At 42.2% G+C, this 15,657-nt stretch overlaps 1 protein-coding gene across 1 annotated transcript in view; it reads left to right on the top strand.

The window, feature by feature from the left end:
• The window catches only part of NOS1AP (nitric oxide synthase 1 adaptor protein), a 167,815-nt gene that overhangs the window by 119,360 nt on the left and 32,798 nt on the right, over positions 1-15,657 (top strand). The window contains exons 3-6 of the mRNA XM_030207193.1: positions 1,393-1,485; positions 6,787-6,845; positions 9,088-9,196; positions 11,749-11,890. Of these exons, the coding sequence (XP_030063053.1) occupies positions 1,393-1,485; positions 6,787-6,845; positions 9,088-9,196; positions 11,749-11,890 (403 nt within the window). The remainder of the gene's footprint in view (positions 1-1,392; positions 1,486-6,786; positions 6,846-9,087; positions 9,197-11,748; positions 11,891-15,657) is intronic.

Below are 15,657 nucleotides of genomic sequence, written 5' to 3'. Positions count from 1 at the left end.
CTTCGGGGTAGGAAGGAGTCCCTTTTTCCTACCTGGTGCATCTGCAGACTGTCTTTCTCCTGGCGCCGATTCAAAGTGGCTGCCGAAAGTTCAAGCAGTGACCTTGCGAGATTTCTGCAGAAGTCTCACAAGGTCACCGCGTGAACTCTCGGCAGCCGTTTTGAATCAGTGCTGGGAGAAAGACGGTCTGCAGACGTGCTGGGAAGGAAAGAGGGGGCTCTTTCATGCCCCAAAAAGGTCACAACCACCAGGGCGCCACACTAAGGTAAGAAGGGAAGAATAGGACGCCCATCCGCCTGCCAGCCTGCCTGTTCGTCTGCAAATCCAGACAAACGGGCAGGCTGGCAAAACCCACCTGGTTGTCCAACCGTGTCCTCAAAAAGTGGACGTGTCTGGGGAAAACCGGACATATGGTAACCCTATATGAGAGAATTACACAAAGATACTATCACCTCCTTTTTTTTTTCTTGTTGGCATTCCTTTCTGTGTGCACCAAAGCATCCTTTTGGCTTTTGTTGTCACTTTTTTTTTTAATCTGTTTGGCTACCTTAAGATCATCAGATATGATCAACCCCCCCCCCCCCCCCCCCCCCGATCCTGCGCATTTTTCGTGCAGAGAAGTGCTTTGTCCTCTATATTGTACCACTTCCTTAGGTTTTTGCAGTCCATCTTACTGTATAAAACCCAAATTTTTCTTACATTAAATCTTAGCTGCCAAATTGTAGATCATTTTTCAAGGTTTGTTGGATGTCTCTCCATGTTATCCACACTTTCCATAGTGTCTGCCATGTTGCAAATTTTGGTATCATCTCAAAGAAGAAAACCTCTCCTGACAGCCCCTCTAATTCACATAAACTTGAAATGTTTAGTACCAAAAATGCTTTAAATTCTATAGAAAAAAAAACGCGATAATAGGGACCCTCAACTATGGAGGCTCGACTTAGCCTTGTATCCTAAGATACTTCAAAGGCAGCCTTTCAGATACTGTATTTCGTCATCGGTCCAACCTTAATCAAAATGGGTTTTTTTTAACATTTTCTAATATAAATAATATCCATTTCAAAAAATACAACTTCAAAGATTAATGAATAGTGCCAAACTTACCTTAAGTGTAGCAAAACAAACACCAATACGATCTTGTTTCAAACATTGGTGGCTCTTCCTTGGGGTGCAGTCTTTAGATCACCTCACATAAATATACTTTCAGTTCATAGTCATTAGTTCTAATTCGAGCATTCTTAATGTTTTGTGATTCTGATCATTCTTGTACAGTTATCCAAGGGATGGGCATGCCTGAGTATAATAGGGAAGTTTTATGGCCAGCACATCACAGCAATGATATAACTCTAGTGTAGTAACTGACTGACTAATGTGTGGTTTGTATTTTTGCAGTATGAATTTAAAGCCAAGAATATCAAGAAGAAGAAAGTGGCCATCTTCATATCAGTGGATGGGGTCAAAGTGATACTGAGAAAGAAGAAAAAGGTTAGTGAGTACTGAACTGAATTCTGCATAGGGAGGGCAGAGTGAGCCGAATCATTTGCTCTTCAGTGTCTGTCCTGATTGTTTTTTGGTAACCTTACCAAACCTAGAATTCTTTTACCTTCTTTTGAAAAAACAAACAACAACAGGTATTCCATCCTCAGAATACTGAACGCTGTGGCCAAATTTGGATAGTGGCTGAGAGATCCGAAATGTGTTGCCAATCTGCTTGACCTGAGCCAGGAATCAGCAGTCTGTGATCAGTTCCCCTGTGTTGAACTTGGAATCGGTGGAGTATGTTCCCTCTTTCAAAGTGATCCCTCTATCCTGAGCTGGAAATTATAAGTATCTCAAATAGGTCCTCTAGTTCTTAAAAGTTGTATTGATCATGAGGATATTCTCACTAGTTATGAGAGAGAAATGGAAATGTTTGCAGGGTGTGAGAGAAAAGATAAAAAGGGATATTCGGCCTAGCAAAATCACATATGGACAGCTTCAAAAAATGTAGCAGAGGGTATCTGATGTTCAAAGACATCAGATTTTTGAGGGTGAATTGTGAATGGAGTCAGAGGCCAACCTTAATCATAAAGATAACTGAAAGCCCAGTTTTAATCAGATGTCTCAGGGAAATGGCTGCGTGTAAATATTAATCTGTGAAGAACTGCTGTGCCTACACCTCCTTTAGACTGGGCTGAGGATGACAAATTTTTAAGGGGTCCTTTTACTAAGCCGCGTAAGTGTCTACGCGTGCCCAACACGCACCAAAATGGAGTTACCACCTGGCTACCGTGTGGCTCTTGCGGTAATTTCATTTTTGGCGCATCTGATACATGCGTCTGAAAAATAATTTTTTATTATCGCACGTGCACCAAGTGGCATTTGACGAGTGTAGGTCATTACCGCCCAGTTACCGCATGAGACTTTACCACTAGGTCAATAGCTGGCGGTAAGGTCTCAGTCGCAAAATGGACACGCAGTAATTTTCATTTTGCCGCCCGTCCATTTTTGGCAAAAATGTTTAAAAGGCATTTTTTACAGGTGCACTGAAAAATGATTCTGCGTGCGCCCAAAACACGTGTCTATACTACCGCAGGCCATTTTTCAGCACGCCTTTGTAAAAGGGCCCCTGAATAACTTGTAGTTTTTGTTTTTCTTAGAGTGACCTTGGGATGGATATGGATACGGTCTGAGCAAACTCTTAGATATGCTGTACATGTGATGTGCTGAGTTTAACCATACCAATCACTATTGGTACCTTTACTCTGTCATGGTATCTTTCACTCATGTGATCCTTTCCAGGTGCTTCCAGTTTCCTTGAAAGTGGATTAATGTAAATTGTTATCTTCTCCTTATTGACAACTACTTACTTCTGAATAGAGCAAGGCATTTGGTGGTGTCTACAAGACTGTGTCCTGAAATAGTGCTGTTGATGGCATTGTGAGGAAAAGCAAGGAGAGAGGAATGATTCCTAAGAGACTAAGAGGCATAAGTACATAAGTACATAAGTAGTGCCATACTGGGAAAGACCAAAGGTCCATCTAGCCCAGCATCCTGTCACCGACAGTGGCCAATCCAATTTGGCACGCTCCCCAAACGTAAAAACATTCCAGACAAGTTATACCTAAAAATGCGGAATTTTTCCAAGTCCATTTAATAGCGGTCTATGGACTTGTCCTTTAGGAATCTATCTAACCCCTTTTTAAAAGCACTTTGGGAGGCTAAGTTCCATAGGTTTCTATGGAACTTTGGGAGGCTAAGTGCTTTGAAAATGAGCCCCTTAGGGATCTATTTACTAAGGCATGCCGATGTATTTATTTTATTTACTTATTTATTGTATTTATTTAGATTTTGCTCACACCTTTTTCAGTGGTAGCTCAAGGTGAGTTACATTCAGGTACGCTGGATATTTCTCTGTCCCAGGAGGGCTCACAATCTAAGTTTGTTTCTGAGGCAATGGAAGGTTAAGTGACTTGCCCAAGATCACAAGGAGCAGCAGTGGGATTTGAACCGGCCACCTCTGGATTGCAAGACCGGTGCTCTAACCACTAGGCCACTGCGCTAAATGCTAAGATGCCTGTTATATTCCCATGGGCATCGTTATCATGTGCTAAATCCGTTAGTGTGCCTTAGTAAAAGGACCCTTAAACTTTGCAGGGCTTTTATTTGGACTGAATGAGTACAAGATATGAACATTATGCTACTGGATGAATGAGAATGTAATGATCCAGTAGGATCTGTTGCTTTAGGACCTGATACTCTATATATTGAAGGCTTGGCTTTGCTGCTCGCATAATGTCTGCTTACGCCAAAGGCTTTGTAGATGTTTAAGGGGCCCATTTACAAAGGCACGGGAGAGCTAACACACAGGTAGCATGCACCCAATCAGCATTACCAACGGGGTAGTGCGTACGCCCGGTGGTAATTCTGAGTTTGGTGCATGCCGAATCCTGCAGTAGAAAATCATTTTCTATTTTCTACCCCGGAGGGGGGGGGGGGGGGGGCGTGCACAGCATTAAGTGGTGCACACTGCATGATTACTGCTAGGTCATTGGGTGGTGGTAAGGGCTCAGGCCATAAATAGACGTATGCTAGTATTAATATTTAGCGCAGACCCATTAAAAAATAGCCTTTTTTCCCATTCGCGGTAAAAAATGGCCCAGTGCGTGCCTAAAAGATGTGCCCACACTATAGTAGGTCACCATTTACTGCAGCTTTGTAAAAGGTCCCCTGTGTATTTTTTCACCCTTGTTTAAGTGCCAAGTTGAAGTAAAGAATCAGTTATTTTGCTCCTCTGACAACGTTTAGCTACACTGCCAAGGAATAGATTGAGCAACAAGACCCTCCTCCTTAGGGAACAGTAGGGCAAGCATTGGAAGATACTAAACATGGCCCAAAATACTCATTGCTGATTCAGTCCAATCAGAACCAGTTAGTCTTAAAGCAAAGTTGTACATACAATTTTTTCTTTTTCACTGTTGATTTATTTATATAGTTAAAAAACGATATCCAGCCTATCTAAAATTCTAAGTGGATTACAATAAATACAAGCACAAATAATAATAAACCACTCAAAAATGATAATCCAAACATCTTAAAGTAAGGTAAAACAAAATCAAATATAAAATAACACTGCAATATAACATTCACAAATATTTCCATAATTATATCTAGTCTTACTAATTCCAGTCATTTCTTTGGAAGCGAGTACCATTAACTAGTCGCTGGTTAATAATAATAAAAGTTACATTGATACATAAGGCAGTTCATATTACTACCCTTTCTTATCTTGCGGCTTTGACCATTCCATACATACCCGCCAGTACTCTTCTTTCATTAGCCAACAACAGACTTGGTTCTACCCCCGCCTTCCAAGGCTAGATGGGAATCCACTCTGACAGCAGCTTTTTACTTTTTATCCCCAGCAATATGGACTTTGTTGCCTCAGTCAATTACATTAGAAAAATTCTTATTCTCGGGTGTAGCATTCAAAACCCATTACTACAAATCAATTTTTGTTGAATTTTTGGTTGGTTGATTACACAGGTTTCCTGACGTTTTTGAGATGTTTTGGGGTTTTTTTTTATTGTTATGATGTATGATTGTTGTACTAGTTGATTGTCTTTATTTTCATTGTTTTCTCTAGTAAGAAAGATTTGTCTGTCTTCTTTCATGTTTTAAATGTAGTTTCTAAATAATTTTAATTTGTCAATTTTTATTGTAATATTTGCTATGTGAACCATTCTGATTTGTCATGCAATAAGTGCTGGTACAGTAACATAAATAAACGATAAATGATATCTTTCCTCATTATGATAATTACTTCTGGAAGAAATAAGCTTTCAACACTTTTCCTGAAGGCTAAAATGTTTATAACCTTCCTAATGTCATATAGTAGAGCATTCCATAAAGTTTGTCCTCCTACATAAAAAAACAGAAGATCGAGAAGCACCCTTTACAGAATACTGTCTTATCATAGATCATAACAGCACCTAACTTTGGGCACCATTTTCTGAATCCAGGGCCTCCAGGAGGTGGGGTGGGGGCAAAATTCCCCGGGCCTCCAAGGGGGGGGGGGTGGGCTGGTGCCAGGGTCTGTCTCTTTCCTGCTCCTGACGGGACCTGAGTGATCACATCCCGACAGGAGCAGGAGAGAGAAAACTCTGGTGCTGGGCCCCCCTCGGAGGCTGGGGAGGATCCCGGAGCTTCCTCCAGCGCTGCTCTGACGAGCGGCTGCTTTTCCTCTCAGATGCGCATGCTCAGTTTTGAAACTGAGCATGCTCTGAAGGAAAAGCAGCCATAGGGGCAGGCAGTCAGCACTGGAGGAAGACGACTTCTGCTGGTGGGGCCTTAGGATCCGCACCAGCCAAGGTATTTCCTGTTGCGACAGCGATGGGGGAGGTAGCTGCGATGGGGGGGGAGGCGGCAATGGATGATGATTGTGTGTGTGCGGGGGGGGGGGGGGGGGGGGGGGGAGGGGGGGAGGGACAGCTCTGCCCTGGGCCCGGTTCAGTCTCTCGGCGGCCATGTCTGAATCTGGTTGTAACTGGTTTAACTGACTCTCTCCAAGGCACCGTGTAGAAAATGTCTCTCCCACAGCACTTGCAGCTCAGCCCTTCCTGTGACCAGAGCAACCTTTCCATTGGCTGGATCCTAAGAAGCTATAGAAGTCCAAAGTTTGGCCCTCTATAGCTGTTTAGGATCCTGCCAATGGAACTATTATGAACTGTTTTTTAATAAATATATCTACTAGTCAGTTCTCTGACTGAGCAGTAGATATATTTATTAAAAAATATTTCTATTAATTACATTAGAACTTTGCTCCCTGAGGGGCCCTTTTACTAAGGTGCCTGCGCGTCAGTTTGGAACTACTGCCCGGATACCACATGCCCCGGGCGGTAATTCCATTTTTTTACGCGCGGCAGAAAATATTTTTTGTTTTCTACTGCGTGGCACTAACCAGGAGGTAATCAACAGTGTACGCGTGCTGACAATTACTGCCCGGTTAATGCGCGAGACTTTATGCTGTCAGTGGGTAGCGATAAGGTCTCAGGCCCAAAATGGGCATGCAACAATTTTTAGTTTGCTGCACGTCCATTTTCGGCCCCTCCAAAAAGGCCTTTTTTGCAGGCGTGCTGAAAAATGGATCTGCGCATGTCCAATACACGCACCTACAACAGCACAGGCCATTTTTCGGTGCACCTTAGTAAAAGGACCCCGAGTGTCTATGGCTATGTTATAATTACTTGTATTGTAGGAAGTCTAATTTATTGTTTTAAAAAATAAATTATAGCTTTTTCATTACAGAAAAAGGAATGGTCCTGGGATGAGAGTAAGATGCTGGTGATGCAAGATCCCATTTACAGGTAAGAACATGGGGAATCTCTAATCTTGAAACACGAATCTGTGTTGATCAGCAGAAGCACTGCTTATGTATTACTTACTGTGGGTTTATAGTGAGGATTGTAATTGCAAAATGAAAAAATTCCTTCAAAATTACAAGTGACTCATTACATTACATAATTACTTATGTTCCGCAGTAGCTCTTAAGAGTTCAATGTGGATTACAGAAAGATTAAACAGGCATATCCTGTGAATTACATAAAACTATTTTTAAAAAATCATACTTGTATAATCGACAAAAACAAACCAACTTGGCATTAAAGTAAAAGCATACTAAATAAATACATTTTCGATGATCTCCTACATTTAAGATACTTACGAATCTGTCAACATTTTATGATATTGAATTCCAAATAGCTGGCACCTGGTAGAAAAAAGGGTAGGAGGTATGCATGGGGACATCAAAGCATATCATTGATATTCTAACAGGATGGGTGTGGATAGGTGAGGGGTGGAGTGATCAACAGAGACGTACAGCTTTCACAGTGAGAATACTGAAAGGTAACTTTAAAACCATACAAGAACGTAAGACCTTTGAAGTCAGAATGATTGAATATTTTAACACCCAACAGAAAGGACTTAACAAGGACCTGGGGTTCCTAGCCCGTTATAAACCATAAAGCTGTATGTCTCTGTTGATCACCCCACCCCTCACCTATCCACACCCATCCTGTTAGAATATCAATGATATGCTTTGATGTCCCCATGCATACCTCCTACCCACCCCCATCCTCCCACCCTGTCAGACTGTCATAGTAATGCTTGAATGTTTTCACTTATATACACTGTCAGCTAGCACATTTGCTTATTTCCGATCTGACGAAGAAGGGCAACCTTCGAAAGCTAATCAAGAAATGTATTAAGTTATGTCCAATAAAAAGGTATCATCTTATCCATGTTTTATTTTGTTTGATTTCTACTGCTACTTTGTAAAAGAGGCCCTTAGTGACAAACTCAGATAACATCATTTATATCATTTACGCACATATCTCTCCAGTCTAGGTGCAAACTTTTACACCAGCTGTACGGTTGGCCTAAACGCTCACATCTAAACACATGCACACGTGTACACCTGGTTACACTAGTATTTTATTTAAGAAGTAGGCCCCGTCCTTTAGAGAATAGGTTCAATTTGACATCCCTTTGTAGAATTGCCCTCGTAGGGATCCTAGTAGGAAAGCAACGGGGGATGACGAGAAAACTAGCAAGACCTGTGACAAAAAGCAGATAGACTGTGTGGACCTCACTTTCTATGAAGTTTCTCCTAAAGACGATGGCTAGCCAGTGCAACACTCGTAGTACTGGAGTTACAATTTCAGCCTTAGTACAAAATATATTTAACTACATGAGTCTTTCTGTGGCAGACTTGCCGAAAGTGAATTATTATAATCAAGGCAGGTCTTGAGAAAAGCATGGCAGAGCTAAGCAGGCCAACCAGTCGTCATTTGCTGTATTTTCAGTGCTATCTGTGCCAGTGGCGTAGCCAGAATGTAATTTTTGGGTGGGCCAGTGGGTAGGTTGGGTGGGCATGCATTTCTTCTTCCCTTCTCTACCCCCCCCCCATGAACTTTAAAAGTTAAATACTATGAATTTGAACCCCTCCCCACCCCGACAACCCATCCGAGCCCCCCTGCACGACCCAGTCCCCACCTGCCTACCAGCTCCACGATCGACGAGCAGACGACCCTCGTCTTCCATCCGGCATCGAGTCTTAAAAAAAAAAAAAGCCCGGAGAAACGCCTCGCGTCTGCTGTGCACTGCTGTAAAGCAAGCAGCAAATCGTCTCGTCCGTCCTTCCTTCACTGTGTCCCGCCCTCTGATGTAACTTCCTATTTCCGCAAGGGCGGGCACAGTGAAGGAAGGACGGACGAGACGATTTGCTGCTTGCTTTAATGCAGTGCACAGCAGACGCGAGGCGTTTCTCCGGGCTTTTTTTTTTTTTTTTTTTTTTTTAAGACTCGATGCCAGATGGAAGACGAGGGTCGTCTGCTCGTCGATCGTGGAGCTGGTAGGCAGGTGGGGACTGCAGCGCCAGCAGAGCACCCCCCTCCCCACCTGCTGACACCCGGGGCTGGGCGGGCCTGGAGGGAAACTGGCTGGGCCTGGGCCCGTCCAGGCCCACCCGTGGCTACGCCCCTGATCTGTGCAGTATGTGCTCCATGGCTAAATCAGTATGTCTTTCTTGCTCTGTCTGTCTTCCTGCAGGATTTTCTATGTATCTCATGATTCCCAGGATCTGAAGATCTTCAGTTATATTGCCAGAGATGGCACCAGCAATATCTTCAGGTGTAATGTCTTCAAATCAAAGAAGAAGGTAATGCACACACTCAGGCTCATAACATATTCATTTATTAAGATGTCAATTATGTATAGGGACAGATCATCATGCCTTCTTACCCTCCTCCTGTCTGCTGTCCTTTAGAGCCTTAATATTCACTCTCGGTCCTCAAGGGCTACCAACAGATCAGGTTTTCAGAATATATCGAATGAATATGCATGAGGGAGATTTACATGCCTACTATATCTACTGTATACAAATCCTTCTCATGCATATTCATTAGGGTTATCCTGTTCTAATCGTGCTGAGTCAGTTTTAATTGGGGGAGGGGGCATAGCTCTTAAAGAATTTCTTTTTGTAGTTAGATTGATGTATTCAATCTTCTTATTGTTGGATTTCTCTTAGTTTCTTCTGTGCTTCTGCATTCCTTCTGTTTTAAAACATTTCTCAGCTTAGACCCTTTATCATCCACCATCTTCTCTGTCCCATTCAGCAATTCTTGCAGTTCTGTTTTTATCTCTTGGCTTCTCTCTCTGCCTCTTAAATTCCCTTTGGCTAACTCCTTACCCACCTATCTTCTCATCACAGCCCATTCCCCCCCCCCCCCCCCCCCACACACACACACAAACACAAGCTTTCTCTTAGCTCCATTCTCTTTCTCACAGTTGATGTCCATTCTCTCATCCTCTTTTACAGTCACAACTCATTTTCTCCTCTTCTAACCCTCACAGGCCCACAACCTGCCCCTCTCTCCATCCTCTTCTGTTATTTTCTTTCTCAGGCAGCCAGGATTTCAGTAAAAGAACTAGTGCTATGTTCTTTACTACATCTGCTACCTTGAAGTGTGTTGGGGATTGCTAAGCGCTGGGAAGCTCAGCGGTGTGGCTTGAAGCCCCCACCCCCTGTGACATCATCAGTACAAGCCACATTCCTCTTCAAAAGCACACCAACTCTGAGGCGCACCGCCGACGGAGCATGCTTAATAGCCATGTTCTGCCCCTTTGTATTTCTCATGGAAATCAAACTGGGTGTGATTGTGGTTTAGATCCTAGAGCCTTATTGACTTTTTGTAGATGCAAGTTCTAGAAAATCAGTGTACATTGTACACTGCCTATTCCATAGTAGAGGAGTGAGAGACTTAGTGAGAGACTTATCTAGTGACTACTACTACTTATCATTTCTATAGCGCTACTAGACGTACGCAGTGCTGTACACTTGAACATGAAGAGACAGTCCCTGCTCGACAGAGCTTACAATCTAATTAGGACAAACAAATAGGACAAACAAGAGATAAGGGAATATTAAAAGTGAGGATGATAAAATAAGGGTTCTGAACAAGTGAACAAGGGTTATGAGTTAAAAGCAGCATCAAAAAGGTGGGCTTTTAGCTTAGATTTGAAGACAGTCAGAGATGGAGCTTGACGTACCGGCTCAGGAAGTCTATTCCAGGCATATGGTGCAGCAAGGTAAAAGGAATGGAGTCTGGAGTTAGCAGTGGAGGAGAAGGGTACAGATAAGAGACACCTGGCCTTGTAACCGTAGAAGCACAGTATACAGAGACCTTCTGCCACAGGCTGCTCCCGTGGGCCGGACATGCCCGGAAATGGTCAGCTCTGGCCAGTGTGAACATGCGCAACATTGGGTGTCAGGAAGGCACAATATTCTACTAATAAAATGTGGTCTAGAATTTAGCAGCAATGATGTAATGCTAAAAAATGCACAGTCATGAATTCTTTTACTAATAAAATTTCATAGTTCAATTCAACACTGTTTCATACATGCAGATAAAGGCAGTGATTAACAAGTATTATGAAACTGAGTTGAGTTCAACTATTGTACTATTAAACAAAAATGTTACTGTTCAAAATAGTTACATGCACGCAGAAGATTAAGCCTAATAAAGATCTTTGAATCAGAATATTAACCTATGACTCTAAAGATAGCCTGACATCTAACTGTATAACCAAAATCCTGATAGAGGACAAGAATTGATAATTGATTTGCTTTATCACACTTTTTTCTACTTCACCAGAAGAATTACTGATTTAACAAAATTTTATTTTTTCTGCATTTAACTTTTTCATCCACACATCCAAAATATTGATAGTGTTATGGATTAAGGAATGGATCTTCATAAGCTTAGCCGAGATTGGGTGGCAGAGCCGGTGGTGGGCGGCGAGGCTGGTGGTTGGGAGGTGGGGCTAATGCTGGGCAGACTTCTACGGTCTGTGCCCTGAAAATGGCAGATACAAATCAAGGTAAGGTATACACAACAAGTAGCACATATGAGTTTATCTTGTTGGGCTGACTGGATGGACCGTGCAGGTCTTTTTCTGCCGTCATCTACTATGTTATTCAAATTTTATTAGTAGAAGACTTTGCCCTCCTGATGCCCAGAGCAGCTGTTCTCTTCACCCCCTTCCACTCCTACTCCTAGCTCTGTTAAAACCTAAAACAAAGACAAAACATCTACTCTCTGTGGGTGATAGAAACATCTGTATTATGGTAATGTTTTGTGGATTGTTATTCCCTGTGACCGGAATGTCGCTGGCTTGCTTGCTTTACACACATGTTCCATGTCCCTGCAGAGCCAGGCCATGCGTGTCGTTCGGACAGTAGGACAGGCGTTTGAGGTGTGCCACAAGCTCAGTCTGCAGCACACGGAAGAGAGTGCAGAGGATGAGGAAGAAGAAGACAGTCAGAAGGACAGTGACGATATGAGCATCTCAGGTATAGTATTAGTGAATGAGAGGTTCCCTAAGCCTTTCCCATAATCAGCCTTTCTAACAAAAGTATAGATGAGTGTATTCACAACCCCACTGGGACCAGAAATGTAGGTCTTCTATAATATTATGGACACAAATAAGAAACAAACCTTTGCACCAAAGTCCCCAAAAAAGGTGTGGAACAAACACTTTATTTTGGGGAGGCAAGATTCAACACGAATCGTGTTTTGGCTGTCAGGCCTGCATCAGGAGTCTATACCAATCAAATGTGTAGTCAACAATCAAAATCATAAATATTGGCACGGTGATATTTGCCAGTATCCTAGAGCTGTTACCAGAGCTACATAGTGGCAGATGTTTTCTAGCACAGGATCGAGCATTATACCCAACACGAGTTTTTGTCGACTGATATTAGTGCTGCCTTACACGCAAATATCACCTTGCCAATATTTCTAATTTTGATTGTTGACTAAACATTTGTTTGTACAGACTCCTGATGCAGGCTTCTCCTGTACCTGCTGGGCTGCCTTTGAGTCCAATATCCCAAGGATTTTGATTTGATTAATTGCTGTGTCAAGTCAAAGCCAACTCCTGGCAGGCATCTAGTTTAGGTTCTTTACACAGCTTGGTATAGATACCATAATCTTATTTAAAATAATGTATATTTTGCCAGTCTTATACAGTACGTGACAGATAGCAATGGCAACAAAATTATCAAAGTACAGTAAAACAAAATACACAAGAATATCAATAATAAATAGGCATTAAAATGTAAAAGGCAGCTTCCCCAAAAACGTGCCTAAAAATAAACTTTGGCTTTCTTTTCCTAAATGTCAAATAGTTGCCCTCAATCCATATCAGTTTGCAAGCTATTGCAAAGCTATTTAGGGCTGATTATGGGCACCTAAACCACATCATAGGTGTCGTAGATTAATGTTCCTGAAGTTAGCTTGCTATTGAATTTCCTAACGTGCACACAGAATGAAAATTGGTATTGGACACCTGAGTTCGTTCCCTTAACCTTGTTCTGACCCCTTGTGCCTTAAAGCACCTAAGGTGAGGTGTTGAGAGCTGGCGTCTTTCATTTCAGAAGTCTAGGCAGTTAGACCTTTTGAAAATCATCCTATTTGCTGTTATAAAAAAGGAAACGCACTCCAAGACATTTCCTGTTCTCTTGAGGCTCTGTTTCTTGGCATTTCTTCTCTCTTGTGTTTTTTTTCCCTTTCTCAGTGTGTTTGTCCATTTGCTGAGTGGTGTCATCTGTGCCTTATTTCACAGCCAACCTCTGTTCATTTCTGTACCTCGGAGGTGAGGGAGGCAGGACTGGATGTTGCAGCTGGGAGGTAAGAGTGGTGTTGGAACTGGGAGGTCAGAGGCAGGACTGATCGCTGAAAGTGAGGGCAGCAGAACAGATGTTGCAACTGAGAATGAGGGAGCTGGGACTGAGTACTGCAGCCAGCACAGGGTACTAAAGATGGGGGTAAGAAGCAAGATTGGAGGCAATTCTGGGTACTGCAACTGAGAGATGGTTGAGGTGAGACTGGTAGCTGGAGGTGGGAGGTGTGAAAGATGAGAATAAGCAGTCTAACTGGGAGACAGGACTGAGTGCTGGAAGAGGGAAGTGAGGGTGAGATTTCAGTATTTACTTTCATCCTATCAATAGATATTCAATATGGGGGCTTAGAGTGTTGGGCAGAGAACAGTTCTTTCCTTCTGTTTTCATTATACTTTAGTAGTGACTCATCAGACTCTGTGTTTGCATTTTTCATTGCATCCTTGGTCTGACCTTCTGGCTGTCCTGCTCTCTTTTCTTTCAATTCTCCCTCAAATGGCCTAATCTCATGGCGCATTCTTCTCTTAGAGGATGGGCTCCTCCTTAATCAAGGTGGAAAGTGGCTGCTGGTGTTGAACTGTAATAAAATAATACTAGTCTGTTCTCAAAGTTAACAACTGTTTTATTAATATTTCGATATATGAGGACATACAAGTCTTAATGACAGACAAGGTATGTTACAAAAGCCAACTCCTTATATAGGGAATTTGGTATCTTGAACACAAAAGGATCAAAGGAATGCATAAAAAAATGTGTCGTTACAGGAGCATAGGTTAGTTTACAAATGATTTCTTACATATGGTTTATCCACCTACATGACAGTCTCCTATTTCTGAGGTAGAATTTTTTCCACGCTGGCAGTAATGTCCAAACAAGGAGATAGAGCAGCTGTTAAACGAGATGTCTGGAAAAAGCTAATAATCACTCAGGAGCACTGAGTTTGGAGTGAAGTATTCTCAAATGATCCCGGCAAAATGGAGAAGCTAGCATGTTCTCATGGAAAGATGATAAAGGCAGCAGTAGTCAAGGGGCATCTAAATAAGAAACAAACCAAAACAAAGGATTCCAAATTACCCCTATCAACTGTTAGGCAGATTGTGAATACAATAAATAAAACATACTTTGAGTTGTCCTTATTCAGATTCCAGAAGTCGAAACAGTAGATTGGAGAGCTGGAACCTAGTGGAAGAGAACCAATAGAACAACTGGCATAATCAAGCAGGATAGAAGTCTGGCAGGAAACAAAATGTGCTGTGGAATGTTTATGGATAAAAATTATATATGTAACTGAGAAAAGTATAAACTTTATTGTACCTCTCACCAGAATAGGGGTATACTGTAATGTACCTGACCAGGACGAAGCAGTGGACAATAAAATGTTAGCAGGTACGATGGACAGCAGAATAATAATGGGAGATTTCAGTTACTACACCAAAACAAAATGTTCTACTTAAGACACACAGCAGGCAGTTAGTGAAAACAATTGAACAGTTGAAAGCTTAGGACCAAAACAACCCCATAACAATTCATTCAAAATGGTGTAAAACTTGGCCAACTGGCACAAAAACAGCTTAAGCAACAATGTCTATTCCAAAAGTTTAAACAATAATGTCTATTGAGCGTCCTTCAATATTCCTTAAATGCAGATTCCAATCTCCCCCCCTTCCCCCCCCCCCCCCCAAAAAAAAAAACCTTTTCAATGAGAAAATCTGAAGAATAGTCACTTCTCTTATCAAAACAGGAAAATCCCCCAAAGGAATCTTTGTTTCGCTGAAGCTGCGTCAGGGGTAAGTTCTTTCCTTAGGGGTTTACATGATGCCTGTTGATGTGATATGTGTGCTGCAGAGAGACAAGATATGTGTCAGGATGATTTGATCTGTAAGGTAGAGACAGATTAGGGAGGTAGAGAAAGTTCATTTGTTTGGGGGGGGGGGGGTGTAACTCACCTTGGACATTTACTGGGAGACAGAGGTTAGAGCTGGGGCTGCAGGATATGCCTTCTGCAGCCATAATACAAACTAATTTTCAGCTTTCCCTTGTATACTGTTTCCTCTTACCCTTCTCTGGTAAGTACACCAGTTGAGTGCTCTCTCTCTTGCTGCCTCCCAGTCAGCAGTGGGCTCAGTCAAAGTTGGGCACTCAGTAAAAACAGAGAATATGATGGCAGATAGGTCAAACCTCACTTTTTCATTCCTGATGTAGTGCTGTAGACCTTACTTGATTTTTGGCTTTTCCCTTACTCTTCGCAGCTGGAGATTCTCTGTGCATAGCCCATGCTTTCTTGAGTTCATTTCCTGATTTGTCTCCACCACCTGAGCTGGCAGGTTCTACCATTCATTCTTTAAAATATTTTCTGATGTTGCTCCCAAGTCTTTTGTAACAGAGCTTCATACTGTGACCTCTTGTTTTAGAGCATTGCTAAGTTAGCTTTTAGCACG

This window comes from Microcaecilia unicolor, chromosome 6 (genome assembly GCF_901765095.1).
Source record: "Microcaecilia unicolor chromosome 6, aMicUni1.1, whole genome shotgun sequence".
Taxonomy (NCBI): domain Eukaryota; kingdom Metazoa; phylum Chordata; class Amphibia; order Gymnophiona; family Siphonopidae; genus Microcaecilia; species Microcaecilia unicolor.
The sequence above is the reverse complement of the archived record's forward strand: the minus strand, read 5'-3'. Positions and strand labels throughout refer to the sequence as shown.